Source organism: Lutjanus erythropterus, chromosome 4, assembly GCF_056507025.1.
Source record: "Lutjanus erythropterus isolate fLutEry1 chromosome 4, fLutEry1.hap2, whole genome shotgun sequence".
NCBI lineage: Eukaryota > Metazoa > Chordata > Actinopteri > Lutjaniformes > Lutjanidae > Lutjanus > Lutjanus erythropterus.
Genome location: NC_139320.1, coordinates 38,361,995 through 38,382,752, shown reverse-complemented (window position 1 = coordinate 38,382,752; position 20,758 = coordinate 38,361,995). Strand labels below are relative to the sequence as shown.

Genomic DNA, 20,758 nt, shown 5'->3' with positions numbered 1-20,758 from the left:
GTTGACAGGGTTCCCCTCAGTGTACTGCAGGCCTGGTAAACAAGGCCAAAAGGAGGACAAGTTGACCACAGTTGGGCCTAAGCACCGGGTCATTTTATTTTCAGGGGGTGTAGTTTTAAGATGTTTTTTTAAACAACAGTTACAGTGGGGCGACTCAGTTGGAAGCATAGATAACATTTTCAGATAACGATTTGTGCCTTGAATAACACGTTTGTCAATTTAAGAAGTCAACAAAGTCGCTATTTAATTTCTTTTGTTGTTGTTGTTGTTGAAAACACAGCATCCCAAAACTATACATTGTCAGATTCTTTGTAAAACTTTGCTACAGAGTTTTTTAAATGTGTGTTGAACACATTGTGTATTGAGAGTTTCAACTCTCCAAGTCAGTTTTAGCACAGATATAATGAAGGGTTCTATGAAATCTGTGTTAGGGTTTTTTAAGTTCTTATTTCCGTGATTTTGGCTGCTTCATAGAAACTATAGGGCCCTATCTTGATGCTGCCAACAGTCTGTCAAAAAAAAAAAAAGACACTTGGCCACAAGTCCCTGTCAAAACATACTTGCCAACAGGCCTAGTCTTGCCAGTTCTAATGCCACAGTGCTGTGTGATAGAGAAAGGCCTGGCTTCATACGTTATCATTCTGTTATAAGGGGAAAAACGCTCAGGCTTGTTTGTATTTCTTTAAACCAATCACAGTCATTTTGGATGACGCTTGTTTTGGTGGAACACTTGCATGCAGGGAGGTGAGCCCTGGCATTAAAATGGCAAAAACCCTTTCTCTGACTTTTCTTTTACTCTTCCTTCTGCATTACAACAAGCTGTGTCATGTTTGGTATGGTCATAGCGAAAAAAGGTTATCCTGACAGAGTGGAAGTCTGTCTCCCCTCTCTGCTTTAAAAATGGCTAAATGCCATGGTTTTCTTGTCTATATATTGAGGAAATTTGATATACTCTGTCTGTGGCCCACCAGAAGTTTCTTAAGATCTGGGAACCCTTTATTGATCATATTAGGAGGGAGAAGTGTCATACTGGGACCTAATTACAATGGACTGCACTGTATTCTGCTGTATTGCATTGTACTATATTGTGTTTTAATCTGCCAGGTTCTCATTTCGATTTCATCTGGCCTTCCTTAACCTCACTGAGCGCACTTAGCAGCATGGACTATTTCTGATCCTCAATGCACTTGTGAACTTTTCTGCCAGTTGTACAGATTGACAAACGTATGTACATCTTTTCTGTGGGCTGGCAGTTTGTTTGTTTCATTTCGTTCTGTTTTGTCGTGTCTATTTGTCTCTGTGTTTTGGAAAAAGAAAAATGATCATAAATAAAAGATCTTTTACAAAAAAACAAAAAGGCTACATCCCCATAAAAGAAAAAGGTAACAGCTGCTAACTTGTTTACCTTTATATGTTTGGGTAACTTGGCATTTTCAACACATAGGACGCTGGTTCAGACGTTGTTGTTGTTTCATGTAGTGACCGTGACTTTGAAAACAGTGAAGAGCAGATAGCGGAAGGAGGAGAACGCTGACTAAAACTGTTGTCCAATCACAGGGTTATAGCCACAGTCTACATCCTGTGAATCAGACTAACCAGGTCCAGCAACTTTGCTGGGGGAAACCCTGCTTGACTTACAGTATGGTTCAAGGGAATTATGGAACTTTTGCCCAATTATGCCTAAAATAAACAACCTACCCCAGCTTTAAACTTATTTTCTTTGTACTTAAAAGAGGATAATTAAATGATACATTTGTTATGTGCATGAAATTTCTTTGTATTTAACTGAGCTGCTGCAGCTTTAGCGTTAAGGCTGTTAAGCTCAAAAAGAACTATTTTGAACAACACGTTGCCCGACCACATTAGAAGGTGTTTATACCCGTTTCAGACAGCCAATCACAAAGTCAGGATGAAAATCCAGCCATCACAGAGGGGGGTGAGACATGGTAATCATATAAATATGGGGATATGGAGCAAGCTTTAAGACAGTCTCTCAAGCACTCCTGATGAATTATGCACAAAGCTTTAATTAAGATTTGTGCCATATTAGAGAAAAATGTTTCTGGTTCGGACCAACTAACACTGTCACTGTGACTTTGACTGTCACACTTATTCAGAGATGAGAGTGACGTTAAATTTCCCCCACATGTCTGTAACGAGGTGCATATCTGAAAGGGGCTCAACTATTCTTGTGGTGAATGTTGCAGAACTGGAGAACCCACGATGGTTTCACGTACAAGCATCAAGAACAGAACCATCATTTCACTCAACTATCACAATCCACAACATCTGACTAATAGTATTTATCCCAGTGTCATTACCACAGTTTACCATTACAATATTTCATATTGTGTGGTCAATGGCAAGATGCGGTGGTGAATGAATGGGCATACAAGTTAAACACTCGCACACACACAAACACACAGATAAACCTCTAGAGGGAGCCGTACTCATCGTTGACAGGAGGAGCAGTCTTGGCCAGAGTCTCTGACGCCTCCAGAACTGGGCCTGAGGGGGGGAGGTCTGCTCCGTCTCCATTGGGCAGAGAGGGGGCAGAGGGTGGGCTCTCTAAGCTAATAAGGTCTGCGGGGATCTGGGAGGGTCTGTCTGTCCCATTTGTCAGCTCTAGTTCTAAATCCACACTTTTGGACCCCATGTTGGGGGTTAGTAAGTCGTATGTGCCTGACAGTGGTGTGAGGAGATCGTTCGAGATCATTGCCTCAGTAACAGGAGGGATGGGAGTGACGGGTAGAGGAGAGGGGACTTCTGCAACTAGAGGAGCGGGTTCTTCAGCATCCAGGACTTTAGGAGCACTGTGGATCACTGAAGGAGAGCTAGTTGCAGCATCTTTGGCAGTGGGGAAGTTATCGTGAACAGTTTGGTCAGCTGGTTTTGTGTCAAAGGCAGTTGGATTTGAGTCAGTGTCTGGTTTCAGAGGGGCAGTGGTTGCTCGAGTGGAGGCAGTTTGTGCTGGTGTCTCGGTGTCTAAGGCTACAGTGTGCGGCTGTACGAGATCGGTCACCGGGGGGCTCATAGCATGTTTCTTGACGTCGGGAGAGGGAGACGCAGCCAGTGGAGATACAGGTGGGCTACCTTTAGCTTTCAGAGCAGCGAGTTTAGGAGAGTGTCTACGCTTTGGTGGTATCGGCGTCCCAGCTTTTTGAGCTCTAGTCCGTTCAGGGGTACAAGGTGGAGAGGTCTTTTTCTCCTCTTCAGGGACGTCACTTCCTCTTTGCTCTACTAACGGGGCCATTTTAGCTTCGACAGCGGAGGTGGACAGGATTGGCGTCGGCGGGGCAGTGTTCGACTCTGGAGTCGGCGCGGGGGCCGGGATAGGAGTGGGTGAGGGCTCTGGGGGGTCGTTGGCGGGGGTAGACAGGCTACAAGTGAGGGTAGTGGTCTCGCTAGAGGGGCTGTCCTGAGCGGGGTCAATTGTTGCAGTGGCTGTGTCAGAGTTGGTGGCTACGGAGGAGAGGGTGTCCAGTGCCAGAGCAGCAGTGTAAGCCGCCAGCCTGAGAGAGCAGGGAGAGAACAGAGACACACAGACTAGACACCAGGGTGACTGTGACAGAGGAAGGGTGGCCCGGACGAGAGCATGCAGAGGGATTAGTTGGCTTTTAGATAATCACACAAACATAGACAAAAGCAACTTAAAAACAACAACTAGTAAGCCTAGTGAGAAAAAGAAACAAAGAAAAAAGAGAGGGCGTCATGCTGTGAGTGGACATTAAAGGATACATCCCATACACACACCTACATGGAGTACACTGACTAAGAAAACCAAAGTACTCAAAAAAGGCACCAGTCTTCCTGCAGAAAACTACAGCACCACGCAGAATGAACCACCTATAAGGGTTAAACAGTACCAGTGACAATTTCACACTGTTTAATCTAATTTTTCCAGCCTGCTGATATGAGAGATGGGGCTTGCTGAGGTTGTCAAATGGCTTCATGTGAGTTGACCACACTCGAGGACAAAAAGCCTTTGTGTCTTTAACTGGTATTGCTTCAACCTTCATACAATGAGACAGAAAATCTCCATAAAGGCTGGAGAGAAGAAACACAAAGTGCAGTAATTCCCCTGTAAAGGGGATAAAAACATAAAAGCCAACACAGTCCAGTGGACTCCACTCAAGAATGACCTGAACTTTTCAGTAATTTCAAGGGTCAAATTTTGTCCTGTTGAATAAGATAATTATTCTTTAAAGTGGAGTGCAATGTACAACGGCTAAAAAAGACTTGAGCGGTAGAAATATTCTGTGTGCTGTATGTTGGTTTATACTCACTCTGGCTCTGTGAGAGGTGTGGTTTCATTGGGTTCTGTTGGTCCTGCTACATTATGATTGGCTGTGCACTCGTCCTCTGTTCTGACTTCAACGATTGGCTCCTTGGACTCATCTTTCCTGTGAGACAGAAAGACAAAAGTCTTGATAAAATGGCAACAGATTATCTCATAGACTGTCTATATAGTGTACCAGAGCCTTTCCAGTGAGCTTTTCCATACACATGTTGGCTTACAGCAGGGCTACCTGCTTGAAGGTGTATCTTTTAACTAATAAACACTTGTCTTGAGTCAAAAAGGCAGATAAATACGTTACATTTTGCAATAAAAGTCCCATTATTTTATTACTTAAAATCTTTTAGCAGCTAAATTGGGAAATGTTGGAATTTAATCTGCAGTAATGAAAGATAAAAATGACTCCTATCAGCCGAAAGTAAACACGAAATAGTAAAATAAAGCAGATACCTGAAAGTTCAAACAGCGATGCAGGAGAGAAACCAAAATCCAAACGACAGAGATTCAGTTGGAAGCTGAGTCTCAGAAAACACACTTTGTTTAAGGGGGAGACAGAGGGGTTGTCACATATTGGCTACAATCAGAAATACGTCACCTCATCCTGATATGAGGCTGTGATGATTGATCTCGACTTGACGCATTATAACTGGTAATGGAAATGCAAATGCAAAAAGGGCTGATGGAAAAGCCCTCAGCACTCCGACTCTGTTTGATCTACATGGATCAGAACCTTAATTAGTGTCACTGATAAAACCTGTGTTCACCTACTTTTTTATGTAAAAATGGCTGCTGTGAAAAGGATCTATTAACCTAGTAGTGTAACTGGATTTTGAAGTTCAAGTAGTTAAATTACTTTTGCCATTTTTTGTTAACTATGTGCATGAGACATTTTTGTCATTATATTTTCTTATATTTTCCTATCACATTTACACGGTCACTTTAATCACTTTTTTTTAAAAACAAACCTAAGTAGCTTTAACCAAACTAGATTTCTCTGTTGAGTAGCTTTGCAATAGTTCAGCTTCTTCCGGTGTGAAGTAATTGGCTCGCAAAGCGATGGTTTGACAGTAGCTTCCCCAACACTGTTGTTATCATGTCCGCCACAATGAGCAGTGAGAAAAGGTGACACAGAGCAGTAGACAGTGATTATGTGAATGGATGATCTTTTCAACTCAATCAGTCTCAATGTTGGAGCTGGCTAACTCGTATGAAGGAATACAGGTTGCTATTTCTTTGTGAAACCGGTAGCATGAAATGTGGCACAAATCAATACACGATGCAACCTCCCACTCAGATTGATTCAAAACTGCCTTATTGTGCACATGAGAGTATTTGTTCAATGCTTCACTTAAACCCAACATCCTTCATATTTTCACTGAAGGAGAAATCCACTCTAAAAACTTCATCTCATTTATGGACCCATTTCATTGATTTGTGTATTTCTCCTGTTCCTGAGGATACTGACTGGGCGGACCATAATGCACTGCTGTCACAAGACATGTTGATTTTGCTCAAGAAGCAGAACACTCTGTTTCTCTTAATGGGAAACTGTTCCCCAGTTCTCTCTTCCTTCATCAGCCTAAACATAAAACCTTAAGCTGAAATTGTTTATCATCTTCAATGTCAGTCCTTGAAAGGCCTTCTGGGGACGTAGTAGGTCATTAAGGTAGTAGTACAGTAAATGTAGGGAAAATGTAAACAACAAAAAGAAGACAGCTTGATCCAAAAAAATAATGCCTGGGAAGATATTACACACTGATTATTCATAACAGTGAAAAAAGATTTTTTGGGCAATACATCAAAACTGGAAATAGTTTAACTTGAACTTACTGATTTTTCCTTATCTAAAATGAATATTTTACCACCTGGCATTAACATGCAATCTACATATTCTCTCACCTTCAAGTTGAGAGAAATGAAAAAATGCTCTTTAGCACTTTAAATTACATCTCATTTCATATTGTGCACTGAACAAACATACAATTTTTCATATCAAAATTCCTTGAAAACAAAATATGTGTGCTTAAAATAGGCTTGAACCAACCTGTAATATCAGTCTTCAACTTTTTCTGGCACAGAGCTAAGATTTATCAGTTAGTTGGCTAACAACAGCATGGTACGTTCTCTTTGTTTGCTATGACATGCCTGCTTTTTCTACATTCAAATCAAATTCCTCCCAACATCATGTCCACCTCCCTGTCCAGGTTCACTCAGAGATACATCACAGTGTAGAAACTAGATACTCTCAAAATGCCGTTCATCTGGACTTTAAAGCTCTGTTTTGGTCTCCACCCACTCCTGAGGAGAATATCTTTCTCTTTTAGCTGCTAAATGCTCCACTTTGTTCACCAGTTATTTGTCAACTTTGTCTGTCTGCTGTTTGCTGGGCAGGTAGTGTACTATATGTTTAACAGAGCTTGGTGCTGAAAACAGCTGTCTGCTATAACTGGAGACAACCCTGATGACAGCAGTAAGACTGAAACAAAACTAAAAACAAATCAGTCATTAGCAATTGGCAGAGCTGGATGATAATTCTCAGTGTTTGTCACTGCAAGTGCCACTTATCATCATCATCATCATCATCATCACAGTCATCTGATCCATTGATTCAAGCAACTTTTAAAGCATCCATGTTGCCAGTTTGTGAAAACAAGATGCATATGCGATGAGTCTAAAAAGGAAAATTAGGTCCTTCAGTATAATTAAACCTTAACTTTATTCTGCTGACAGGTCACTGTAGGGCTGCACTTAACAATTACTTTTTACATGCTTACTTACTTTTCATTAATATTTCAGTATTTTATTTAATCATTATTCTGAAAAATAGACACAAAGTGCATTAGAATAATGATAAGTGTGGCATATTTTAATCTTAGTCTAATTTTCACCCCGTTTCATGAACCCTATTTGCCAGGTGCCTGATAAGAAAAATACTGGACCTCAAATTCGAAAGGACTGCTGGTATAATCAGTATTTTTACTGAAGTACTTCACTTAAACTTAAAACAATCATGACGATTTATTTATCACAGGAGTAATATACAGTTATGATAATCTCTGGAGAATATATTGTTGCATCAATGCAGAGCAGGGAAAATAAACGGTTTACAATTTACATCGTGCTGACAGGAAGTAAACAGGATGCTGTCGTCTTACTGCTGCTGCTGCTTGACAGAGTGCTCCAGTGCTTTCTGTTGAAGTGCTCATGCAAAGCTTTTGTACTGCTAAGATAAGGCATGTCCAATTCGTAGAGCTTATACAGTAGAACAGAGATTCCCAAAATGTGGGCTCTGGCTCCCTGATGAACCGTGGCCATTACAAAAAAGTTTAAGCTTTTAATTTTAAATTTTATAACTAAGTATTACGTGTTACTTTTCATTTATCTGACCTATCTTAACAGGTATTGCACCACATTTGGAGACACATTAACACACATTAACACTGGAACTTCTTATATTTTGTCAGTGGCAGGGAATCATAAGTGACGGAGTACCTCATCACTGGCAGGAGAGATAAAATGGAAATATTGTAGATGTACAGATAAATTTAAAATTTCACAAATTGTTATGAGTTCTGTGGATGGATAATCAATTTAAAATATTTTACTGCATTGCTGTATGCCCAAGTTCACATAGAATTGGTCTGTTAAGAAGAAATATATATGTGTGTGTGTGTGTGTGTATCTCTCTCTCTATATATACACGTATACATTAGAGTTGTGACTAAAGGTTTGGGTGGAAGATTTTCAGATTTCAAATTGGGCCGCGGTTTGGGAATGACTGCAGTAGAGAACCATACTGTTGTTTCTCTGTCTAAAATACTCCTAAACCTTAGATGGTTGCGGTCAAGTCATAATACATGATCCCAGACAGCTTGTTCTGCAGGTAAGTCAGACTGGGCGCAGTAGTTCATTGGAACACGCTGATGGACGTTATGCAAATTAAGGAATTTTTGCAATCAATGATGTTGTTTATGCTGTCGGGTTACCCCAGCCTTCAGTCACTGTTCAAAAGATTGTTGAACTGCATGTTAACTGGTGCCAGTGTTACTCACATGAAGGCTGCCTTGCCCTCCTCCAAATTGTGCCCTTTGGTCCCTGTGCCGGATTTGCCGCAGAGGCACATGATGAGGCCGCATTTGTTGACAAAGTAACAGGTGACATCCACAGCCAGCAGCAGGAGCACAAATACTACAACAAGGATCCCTGCCCAGAGCATGATGCCCATGGAGAGCGCCGCCTCATCATCTGCCAGACAGGAGACAAGAAAGGGAGAGTGCTGAACAACTGTAGCGTGACACGGTTTTATAGAAACAGCCATGAACAGCTTGAATAAAGTGCTGCTATGCTACTGTAACCACAAATAGTTCCATAAAACAGAAACAACTCACCTGCTCTGAGCATTGAGACATCTAGTTGTCTCAGCATGAATTTCGCTGCAGTGTGATGTGTTTGTGTAGACTGCTGTGTGATTTGTATTCAATTATTTATACAGCTTCATTTAAAATATGAGGCGTGTTGAGGAATTTAACTGGATGTCCTTAAAAAGACATAAAAAAAATAGATATATTCAACCCATTTATTTGGTATTAGAAAGAAGAGCAAACCAAAGCTTACACTGTGCTGCTAGTTACCCAGACAAAATGTGTGGACAAAATGCACAAATATCACAAAAGGCTATGATGTATATTCACAGTTTTTGTCAAGTCCATTTTAATTACAGCTGAAAACTGCAGAAAAATATCCTGTTTCTACATAAATGTAACTCTTTAGATACCAATAATTAACGGCTAATCATCTGCTTGAGAATAAATGCAGCTGAGTAAAGCACCCTCCAATATAAATGTATAAAAACAGGTATTTTTGAATGATATTTGATACACATTACATGCATGAGACAGATCTGAACATTTGTCTTAGTAATCTGCACAAAAATAACACTTTCCAGCTTGTCAAACTGTGCCAATATTATTATTACAAACATTTTTCAGTTAGGCGTCTCTGTTTTCAATGATGTAAACGTTAATGTTACAAACCTTTACAGTACGTATGCATAATTCTGTGAGCGATTAAAGAATATAATACAGTGTTTATGTAAACGGACAGGCTCAGCTTGCAGCCTTCATTCTGTTCTAAGTGCTATATTTTTTTGTTTAATGTAACCTCATTTCACTTCCACTATTGTTCATTACTGTAAACTGACACTCCTCTCTGTTTGTCTAGTACTGATGACTAGCTTTGCTAATGCTGAGCAAGAGTGAATCTGTAGGAGGCGGAGGATTTTCCACTGCCTTTGGTTCAACATGTCTGTCTGGTCTGTTACACGGTCCACACTACACGGTACCCTTTTTCTCGCGCATAACAGAGACGTGTCTGTCATGGACAAAAGTCTGTTTTAAGGAGTGAAAGCGTCCAGAGAGACAGCCAGGCCAGAGAAAAGGCAAGCTCTCCTCTCTACAGTTACGGTGTGAATTCCCAAGAAAACTATGACAGCAGGAGTGCAGTGATGAGGGACAAGATGAGTGATACCAAAGTGCATGTCACAGATGAACAGCCATCAACAGGGACTGAGGGAGCACAACCCCGAACACATCAAAATGCACACAGGTCGGGACGAAAATGTTCACGTGGTCCACCACATCAATGTCCGGGACCAGGCAAGAGAGCAGGAGCATTGAGAGACGGGGGATAAAAAGAGAATAAAGGAAGAAGAGGGGGGGAAATGAAGGGAAACACAGAGGAAAAAAAGAGAAGGGTGGGGAAAACAGAGGAAGAGAGAAAGTGAAAATGTGTCGTCTGAAAACGAAAAGTGGAAAAAAATGAAACTGATTTCTTGTATTGAGGGAGGAAAAAAATACAGCAACACATCAAAGCGAAAGCACAGCACAAGGGGGAGAACTACACCATGTTGGCTGGATGGTGACTCAGTGGTGGGTGAGTGGGAAATGCTTTAGATTGGAAAATGAATTAGAAACAAAGTGAGAGGAAGACATAATGGCCTGTTGCGATGTTTCAGCAAAGCACTCTGCAGTGTATAGCACCTAAAGGGAATCTGACAAGCTGTTTGGTTTTTGTACGGTGGGTAAAAAAACCTCCAGCAGCAGTTAAGGCCTCGAGGTACAAGTTAATCAGTGGTTATCAGGGGTCAATTTAAAGGCTGCTTCCACACAGGGGCAAACTATCCACTCTAGCTGCTATTTTAACAGTAAACAAAGAAAAACCACAGTCATTCAGAGGAAATCATTTCATCCTCTGTGGAAAAGGGCCTGCCCCAGTTCTGCAAGCACAAACTCAAGCTCATTTAGTAAGGGCTGTCAAAACTTTAAAGTGAGAAAATTCAGCCGGAAAATCATTTCTGGCTCACTGCCGTCCAGGAAATCTATTTTTTCTGTAGATTTATTTAGTTGTCATTCACCTTTCAGAGCTACAGAGTTAAAAATAGAACGTGAGGTTCTGGTCTTGAGCTTTGAGTTTGGCTCCTCAGTTTTCTGGTTGTTTAGTTCCAGCTTAGTGAGAGTGACCTGAGGGAGGGTACCTGGGATGGCTTCTGGCTGCACGGACGTCCTGAAGGACATGGTTGCTGGCTGGGACTTTCCCTTCTGATTCTCAGCAATCACATGGACGTTGTACTCTGTGTCCCACTCCAACCCACTGAGAATCACGTGCTCACTGCCACTGGGCAGACGGATTTCTTGTTTCCAATCCTGTGCCTGTATCTACGGACACACAGAGAGATGTACAGTATGTGCATTTAGAGCTGCAACTCATTATTATTATCATTATAAAAATATGTACAGTTTATTTGAAAAGATGTGCTTATATGACACCTGTTATGAACATGAAGGAATCTTTAAGAGTGATTACGACTGGTGTCATTACATGTCATTTGGTCATTTTTAATACAAAGTTGACAGTGGCATTAAGTGAGACGAAATAACCTTCAATGTAACTGCCATCGTCTTTGTTATGACACTAACCAAGACAACATAACCTGTCGTAAACATGCCATAGAAGACCTAATTATCAAACTTAAAGAAACTATGTATCTTAATATGTTAAAATTATATTAAAGTTCCCATCAGACAGCTAGCTGAGAGCTTATTGCTTACTTATTTCTAAATTATGATACCAGTACCCATACCCTTAACGGGACAGGTTTTTTTTTTGGTGTGAATTGAGTTTGGGAGATATCTGCTGTAGAGATGTATGCCCTCTCTCTAATATAACTGGACTAAATGGCACTGAGGTTGTGATGCTCAAAGCCTGAAAAAAATTTCAAACCAGTGTCTCAAAATCATGACCCAAGTCAAGATAAACCACAGACCTTGTGAGCATTATCATGTAGGAACTATCTTCTTTCAGGCAGAAAAAAAGTAATTCCGGTAGATTTTACTGCGGAAAGAATTTGGAAATTTTCAAATGTGTTTTTGGTGCTTTGAGCACCACAAGCCAAGTGCCATTTAGTTACATTATATTGGACAGAAGATTCACTCTTTATGACTGATATCTAAAACATTTTGTAACTCACACCACTACAGGACTACAGGACCACTACAGTGCAGCCCTACAGGCCAGTAGAAAAATAAGTATCTTGATTTTAGGGTAAACTGTCCCTTTAAATTGATACCGATACCAATGACTGGAAAAGTTGCCACACTACTTGGTACTGTGTTATTTTGGTAAATACTTTAAGGTTATAGAGTAACAATATCCAGCCCTAGATATTTCCAAAACAGCCTCCAAGACCAACGAAGGCCAGTCTGACAACAGGGAATAAGCTACCGAGGTAGATTTCTTGCTGAGTTTGGCTCCTGACACCCTGGTTCTGAAGTACAGCAAACAGGGTTACTGTCAGTTAGCAGATAGATAAGTTACTTGAGCATCAAGTTAAGCTATCTTTCTGTTGTTCCCTGTTGTTTGTGGAAGCTGTGTTTGTCCCGGTGACCAGTCCTGTTCACTGGGCTGCTGAGCCCTGTTCTGCTGCCCACTAATAGTAGCTGCCATAGTTAGCTACTTTAGCAACAAGTAAGCAGTGAAAGCTACCTATCCATCATGAAATGCTACAAATCAACAACAGCTGAAGCTGTGGAGCAGGAGGACATCAGAGGGAAAACAAGAAAATAAATTATTTTCTCAATAAAATACAATACAGTTTCACCCTAATCAGTGAATAAAGTTATTAAGTTGTGCTTTTGTACAGTGAGAAATGTTCCCCAGAAACACTGTAGTCGGCTCCGGTGAGTGGATGTATTTGTCTTCCATGCTCAGGCAGCATAATAAGCGAGGAATTGTTTCATTAGATGTAACTTTAGTATATGTCCCCGAGTGCAGGATGAATTATCAGAAGTTTTTAATCTTTTTCAAGGAGGAAGGCAAACTTTGAAATACCATTAAGAATACCTGAGAATAACTACAAAACAACTTTTGTCATTGCTGGGTCAGATACTGGTGTATAGGTGTTGTACAGCACAATATATACATTTGATAAGACACTTGAACAATGATTTTGTGTGCATGAGAATTTTAAATTGTCATATGTGGTTGGTTTTGACATCGGCTGTCATGAGACCATTATAATTGTCATGAATATTTTCTTTGACCTCAACCACAGTGGTTTGATTAGGACTAGTCATTAAAATGTCATTAAGTGTTATTACAATGTCAAATGCCTTTCTAACAGTGTCATGATTAATTCCCTTGACCTCAACTTTAGTGTGGTACAATTTGGACTTTTCATCAAGATGTCATTAAATGGTATTACACTGTCAAATGCTTTTAAATACCTTAAATCAACATTATGCAGGAACTGGTATTTTTTGCAACTTGGCACCCCTTCAGTTTTGGAGTTCAAATCATTTTTACACCACTGTCGTATGGGGTGAGTTATAGCAGCTCTGACCATGACTGTGATCTGGATCATATTATATGGAGAAAACGTTTTCTGTCCTCCAGCTGCTCCACTCCAGACAGAAAGCTTTAGTGTTGCTAAAGTAACTGTTAACTGGTGTTAACTAGCAGCTGTTAGCTAGTTAACTCAGTTAGCCATACAGCTAGCAGTCCTGACTCTATACAGACTGTAAGCATAGAGAGAATATTGTTGTTTGAACTACTAGCACAGAAGCTAGCTGATTAATCAGTTATCACAGTAGCTGTAGATTAATTTCCTGCTCATCAACTAATTGATTAATCAACTAATAGTGTAAGCTGTAACATTAACATGAAGGCTTGAACACAAAAGAAAATTTATATTTTCATTCATGTTTTTGGATATGTCAGAGCCCTGGATCTTCATTAGAATCGTCATTATGGCTGCAACTATTATTTTTATCAGTGATTAATCGTCTGGTATATAAAGTGTCAGAAAAATAGTGAAAAATCCTGATTACAATCTCCCAGAGATATTATGATAGACAGATAATATATTCACTATCAAAAGACTAAACAATACAGCAAACATGCACATGTGAGAGGTTAGAACCAGATATTTTATGCCATTTTGCTTGAAAAAAGTACGTAAATGATTAAATATTTTATCAGGGGTTGCCTGTGTTGACACAGATGACATTTTTTAGCTCTAATAATCATACTCACTGGTTTGTAGCGGACAAGATAATGTAAAATGGGCGAGCCACCGTCATCCTGCTTGATCCAGTTGACTTTGAGGGAGTTGCCTTTGGGTCGAAGTGTCCCCTCCAGTTTAGGAGGATTGGGATTCCCTAAACACACACAAGAGCAAAACAAAGATTATTTAAAGGCTCAATTCAAAGATTCAGAGAACTACGGGTTTACTTTATTGGTAGGAGATTCTGTCAGTCCACCAGTACCTTTAAAATTATAGAGCACAGAAAACAAAACCCTTGATGAGATTTTAAGGTATTTTAGTTTAAACCTGGCCTCTTTGTTGTTGTCCTTTTCAATCACTTGCCCTTCTTTAATCGTTTGCCTCAAGATGGCATGTCTCAAGTCGGACTAATTACCAAATGACACACAGCCACATGCTTATCTGATTCAGGCTGAGTTGCTGAATGACATTCAATCAGCATAAAATTGCTGACTGACATTCCCCCAGTGTCATACAAGGCTTCAAGGAAAAGGCTTTTTCTCTTTGACTGAAATGTTTATTTTCACAGCGTTATGAATGGGTTTGCCAATGCTAAATATCACAGTGTGCTTTAATGTTTGCACAGCACAACCTATATTTAATGCACTAAACTAATTTTTGCCCTTCTCAAACACATTGGACTAGTTTCAGTAACCAATGTTAAACACTTTATGGGAAAATTTGGCACTTTGTATGTGGATGTCCTGCCAGTATTGATTGTAAATGTATCAATTGTGTGCTTGCTATATTGACCAAGAAAGCTGAGAATTAATGCTGTAAAATCTGTTGTTCTTCCTGCATCCAGTGATGTCACTGGATGCAGGAAGAACTACAGGCCATTTCAGGTTGGATTTTTCTTCTCTGCCTCGGCATAGCCAGGGGGCATGCTTGATGAGTATTTTGTCACCTAATGCTACGTTTTAGCCAACAAAGTAAAAGCTATAGGCTAGGGTGGAGATACACAGCAACATGGGTGTGAATATCAGCAGCTTGCATGCAATGCATCCTGGTACATGTAGGCACTACCAACATGGCTCCACAAACAGGAGAATTCCACTTTTTTAGTAATTATAGCACACACTGAGGAATTTATTGCTCTAATCAATTACATTTACCATCAACAATGATCAATAGCCACATTGAATATCACATATTTTCCCATTAACATATAACAATAATCACTTCCTTTAGTTCCCTGTATCTATCAAGGATCTGTGCTTCTCTGACCCGCTGAGTTCTTCAAGGGTCAGTCCTGGGCCCTTTCCTAATCATCCTTTAAGGCACAGTATTCATTATTCAGTTTGGTGGCGTTTCCCATCATTGCTGCTGATGCTGTTTAACTTTAGCTATCTGTGAAACCCGGAGAACTTTCATGTTTGGCTACTTTCGTCTTAATTAGATCAGTGGCTGAATGTCTCCTAGTTTGATGCATCTGAACTTTAACAAAACTGAAGTTCTTAATCAGACTTTAATTTCACATGACTCACTGTATGCTTCTAACTAAAAGTTGGTTTCCAGAAACCTAGGGGTCATTTCTGACTCCCAATTGATCGTTGAGAAACATCAGTAAGTCAGTTATTCAGTCCTGTTATTTCTTAATTAAGAAACCCTGCCAAAGTACCCTGCTTTTCCTTTCCAGCAGCTTGAGGAAATAATTAACTGTGTTGTCTCCTCGAGTCTCAACTATTGTAATGCACTTTATTCTTGTTTAAGCCAAGAGGCTGTGGCACGTCTACAATTAGTTTAAAATTCTGCTCATGATTATAACTACAGTAGGTGCTGGCTTCAGCACACTGGCTTCCTGTCAAACCTAGGAATGAAATTGATCTCTCTAATTACTTGTAAGGTGTTTCACAATTTGGCTCCGCCGTATAATCAGTGAGCTGCTGATCACATACAGGTCCAGGAGACCTGCTGGCTTTTTCCCATTTACAGTTGCAGACTCATTGTGACCAAAGCTCTTGTTCTCATGACTCCAGGTTAGAAAAAAAAGTCTCCCTCTGGAGGTCAGGTCACAAAGTCTGAGTGTTTCAAATGTCTTTTCAAGGCCCATTTATTCTCTAAATGTGATGTTCCTTTGCCATAATTTGTTCTTATTCTTTAAAAATTGTTGCACGTCTGTGGAAATTGTTGCGAATTTCACTACACAATTATTGTTGCAAAAAGGATTCACAATAGCAATATTATAGTGATATCTATATAAAATCTGAAATAAATAAATGCTTATAAACACATAATGCTAATGCATAATTAATTTCTATAATCAGTCTTTAACTATTAATTGTGCATTTTACTTATTTTTTCGTTTCTTGTGGATTTTGCTTATTTTTATTTTGGCAAATTACACTTAAAATATGAATAAATGCAAATAAGTGCATACACAGAAATGGAAATGCTTTAAAAGCATGTTTAAGAGGCAATGGATCATTTACATGATATTTTTATGAATACTATTAACATGGTCTCAATATTTCATTTTTTAAATATCATAGTTATTGTCATTACCAGTATATCGTGACACCCCTACTTAGATTTAGATATTTTTTCAAATGCTTCTTTTTTTGTATCTGTAAAGTCTGGTAACTCTGGCTCAGAAAATTGCTGAATAAATAAAGTATATTTACTCATTTACTAACAGACAACAAGGAAGAGGTGCATAATGGTTAGTCATTTCATTCTCATAATATTGCTTTCCTTCAAAATAAAAACACTGGTTAAATTGGTCCAAGTTAGCTGATTTAGCCTTTAAAGCATGGAATTGAGGCTAAAAGGTTAAACATGATAAACAATATGGAGGACACAATGCACAGGGTAGCTATTGCTCTCAGCATGAATACTAAAAACTCTTGATTGAGAACCAGAGCAAACACAAGAGCAGCAGTTTGTGCAGGTAGGTGGGGTAGACATTGATTATGATTCTCTTGTGATTAGAGGAAACTGTTTATTACACACTTGATTTATAGAAGCAAATCCTATAAGGAGGAGAGGTAGCATCCCTTTAGGTGGTGGGCTATCAATAGTATCCGAGTGATGCTGATATTAAACACTCTTGACTGTTATATATTACCGTGAGGACAGCTCTGGCTCTCTCTCATTTATCCTGCTGAGGCAAATGTCTACATGACTGATTAATAGGACTGAGGTAGACATATATTACATGACTGCATGGAAGCAATTAATGTGTTGTTTAACTGGAGGATTCTCCAATTAAAGTTAGGGATCTTCTTCCAGAAAGCCGCAACAGTAAGTTACCTTCTGCAGAGTGGAGAGGGGGGATCATCAGAACCATGCAAGCCAATTAACAGTCACATGAAATGACACGTGTTGAGAGGTAGAGAGAGGAAGAAGTACATGAAAAGACAGAAGAGACAACAAAACAGATACACAGGTAGAGGACAAAAATAATGACATGGAGTCACAGCAAAGCTTTTTTATGCTAATAAACACAACAACTGAGCACAGAAATTCCTCTGTTTGGGGTCTGAATGTGAAAAGTGAAGTAGACATTAACAGCTTTATCCTCTTTGACTTTAGAGACTTTATAATTTGCAAGGCAACTAATTAAGCAATGCTGATGGGCTTAATCCAAACGTAAACATTCCCAAATTACGCCAAATAGCTAGAGCCAGAGGGGAAATGTGCGGCATTTGCAGAGATTTGGCGTTAATTCATAATACTGTCATTAAGCCAATTAATTCACAAGCCACAAATCTAAATGATATTAATATTCATGTTTGAATAACTCGGCTTTCAACTCATGAAAGGAGGGTAAAGTACAATCTACAGGTAACAGGCACAGAGGAGTTGGAATCGATGATCAGGCCATACAGGGTCACACTTTCTAAAAAAATATACTCATTTAACTAGGCTTTAAAGTTATCACAAATGCAGCTAATCAGGGATGATGGTGTTATCCTGTAGGGATCGGAACAGCTACAGCAGGAACAACTAATCATCTATTTATCCTCACAACAGAACAAACCTGTGTCTTCAGAGAAAAAATGAAAAATGCCGTCTAGGGACATAAAAGAGAAAATATCAGGCAATCAGAATCAGTTGTCTGCGCAAATGACTACCTGAATCTCTGTAATAACACTTCACTGAGGAGTTTAGCAGGACTCATTTCTGGCAGACTGCACCAGGAAAGTGAAAGGAAACAAAACATTTTATTTACTGAAATGATTGCCACATTTAAGGTTAGAATGAGACAGAAACAGCACAGATGAAACTGCTTGAAAGCTGACATGATATGAAAATTGTTTTTCGAGTGTATTTCATGGAAACATTCCAGCAAATTTAATTTAGTTGTTCTACTTACTTTTTATTCAACTGAATTAACATCAAACAAACTGCTATTACCAAATGTCTTAGTCCTCTGTAATAAAATGTTAAGTCATTAAATAATGCAGGTCGTAAATACTGATTTATTGATTTTGTCACATATGTGTTCATATTATGTTACAGATCAATCAGAGAGATAGTTTGCATTATTTGAAGCAGTTGTATGAGATATGTGTCGATAGTCAGCATATCATCGAGAGCAGTACCAGTGTGGAGACAAAAAAATGAACTGTTATGGACAGGGTCAGTAGCAAAATGTATTTTATCCACTTCAATTGATACTGACTTTTTTGGGTGGACATTTTTTAAGTGTATGTTATATTTACAATATTTTCACTGCTTTACCTTGCTGCCAGACAGCCTCTTCTGATGGAAAACAGTTATGTTAGTCAAATATCGAGCTCTCCAAGGCAACCAGACTCCTTAAAGAAAAACAGTGATTTTACCATGCAGGACACAGGAGTTGCTTGCCTACTACTCCTTGATTGTTTTGTTTTTTGTGTTATTTTGTGACCTCAGTGAATCTGTAACTAATCATTTAAAACACACAAAGTCACACAACAACAAGTGTTATTCCAGTTACTCCTGTGAAGTAAAATTACTCTTTCACTGAAGAGTCTGGTTGCTGTGGAGAAAGCAATATTTGGCTTATATAAGAGTGGGTTCCCATCGGAAAAAGCTGTCTGACAGCAAGTGAAAGTGGGGAAAATATTCAAAATATAGAATACGCTTAAACTGACACTGATTTTTAAGGTGGACCTTTTGTTAGGTGGCTAAAATACATTTTTCTGCTGACCCTGGTAATACACAGACTAAGTACCTCATACAACCCCACTTCAAATAATCAAACTGTCCCTGTAAGACAAAAGATGTTAATAACAATAGAGAGACATGGAGGTTAAAGAAAAACTGAAATGGGAAAGATAATTCTCCAGAGTATATTAATGAAAAATATTGTAATCATAAAAAGATCTATCTTGTGTCTATGTGTAGATCTTTTTCCAATTTAATACTGATGAACAACATTTCAAACCACCTAACACAAGGCAGGTGGAAATTAAAGTCAGAGCTGAGCAAAAAGAGATGAAGCACTTACTTTTGTAAGTGTGGCCTGATGGATACAACAGACAGATGAGCAAATGGATAAAAAATACATGATTAAAATGATCAAATTAATAGGTGAGGAGATGATCAGCATGCAGATAACATTGATTCATGTCCACAAATGAAAAATGCAATCAATTATGAGTCAGTAGGCACATTCAATGTGAAGCCAACAGGGAGGAGCAGGTTCAGCTTCCAAAAACAGGCATCCCCAACCAACAGAGGGGGCTAAACACTAAATAATGGGTTCAAGACTCACTACGAGGCGGGTATTTAAAGAACCAAGGAGCAGCTCTGTTTCATATTCTAAGTCATGGTTTGCAAGCTCATAATGAGAACAAAATACTGTAAAACTGTGGGTTTTGAATGATTGTGCAACTGGATCCAAGTTTGATGACATCGCAGTGCAATTTAATGTGTATAATAGCAAGATAAAGCGAGTGGATTTAGGGATAACTTGGTTTATGTGAAATGGAGTTGTATGAGGTACATATCAACAGTCAGTGTATTACCTACAGTAGATGGTGGTCGACAGGTCCCCAGTTTGGAGAAGCAGAGAGGAGAACCAGCATGGAACTTAAGCAATGACAATGGTGAAAATATTCTAAATATAGCATGAATTTAAACTGATATTGACTTTTTTAATGGTCCTTTTGTAAAAGGTTAGCCCTGTTCAGTTTGTTGCTTAGCCTCTGTGCTGGTATCCCTCTCTGCTTCTCCAAACTTGGGGCGCGTCGACCACCTTCCTCTGTAGGTAATACAAAGAACTCTGGATAAGTACCTCAAACAACTGCACTTGAAATATCCCTTTACTGAGAAAAAATTTCCTGAATTCTTGGATTTCAAAGTCCCTCCACAGAAAAAAATAAATAAATAAACAAAACACGGAGGTCAGTGGGGAGTTCCTGTTGTCAGTTTTACTACTTGACAAACTTGGAAGGACACACTGAGCCTGAAAAGACTCGAAGCTTTTGTGACTGTCCAAAGAGCCTCAGTGCTGACTTGTGTGCTGTTGTCCAGCAGCGGACAATCTCTTCTTGTCAATGAGTTTTTATAGCTCAGTAATGGGATGGACAAGCACTTCTTACTCCACAAAAGACAGGAGGAGTTCAGGTAATATGTTTGTGGTGACTAAGGTCAGAAAGGTCTGATGAAAGCTCTTCAGTGTGCTGTAAACTGTGCAACATGTGCCACTTACGGACAGGCTCCGTCTTGAAGAACTCAGCGGGGCTGCTTTCACCTTCACCCTTCCCGTTAATGGCTGACAGCTTCACTTCGTAGCCGGTGTCTGGCTTCAGGCCTGTGATAGTCACCTCACTGATGGAGCCTGTTACAATATATCAGAGGCAGTGCGATCCCTGGTGAGAACACCTTGATAATTTTGATTAGAGGTAAAACAAACACAGCCCTCGTTCAAA

The 20,758-nt window shown here is 39.5% G+C and overlaps 1 protein-coding gene across 9 annotated transcripts in view; it reads right to left on the bottom strand.

Annotated features, from left to right (window-relative positions):
• ncam1b (neural cell adhesion molecule 1b) overlaps positions 1 to 20,758 on the bottom strand; it is a 114,113-nt gene that overhangs the window by 3,360 nt on the left and 89,995 nt on the right. For 3 of the 9 annotated variants that reach the window (XM_084717902.1, XM_084717904.1, XM_084717907.1), the window contains 8 exons: positions 20,539 to 20,667; positions 19,333 to 19,347; positions 17,878 to 17,910; positions 13,886 to 14,010; positions 10,830 to 11,010; positions 8,350 to 8,542; positions 4,287 to 4,403; positions 2,451 to 3,512 (listed from right to left, as the gene is read on the bottom strand). In XM_084717902.1, coding sequence (XP_084574028.1) covers positions 2,451 to 3,512; positions 4,287 to 4,403; positions 8,350 to 8,542; positions 10,830 to 11,010; positions 13,886 to 14,010; positions 17,878 to 17,910; positions 19,333 to 19,347; positions 20,539 to 20,667 — 1,855 coding nt within the window. Of the gene's footprint in view, positions 1 to 2,432; positions 3,513 to 4,286; positions 4,404 to 8,349; positions 8,543 to 10,829; positions 11,011 to 13,885; positions 14,011 to 17,877; positions 17,911 to 19,332; positions 19,348 to 20,538; positions 20,668 to 20,758 lie in introns of all 9 variants that reach the window. The other 6 variants (XM_084717906.1, XM_084717908.1, XM_084717910.1 and 3 more) reach the window with 3 other exon arrangements.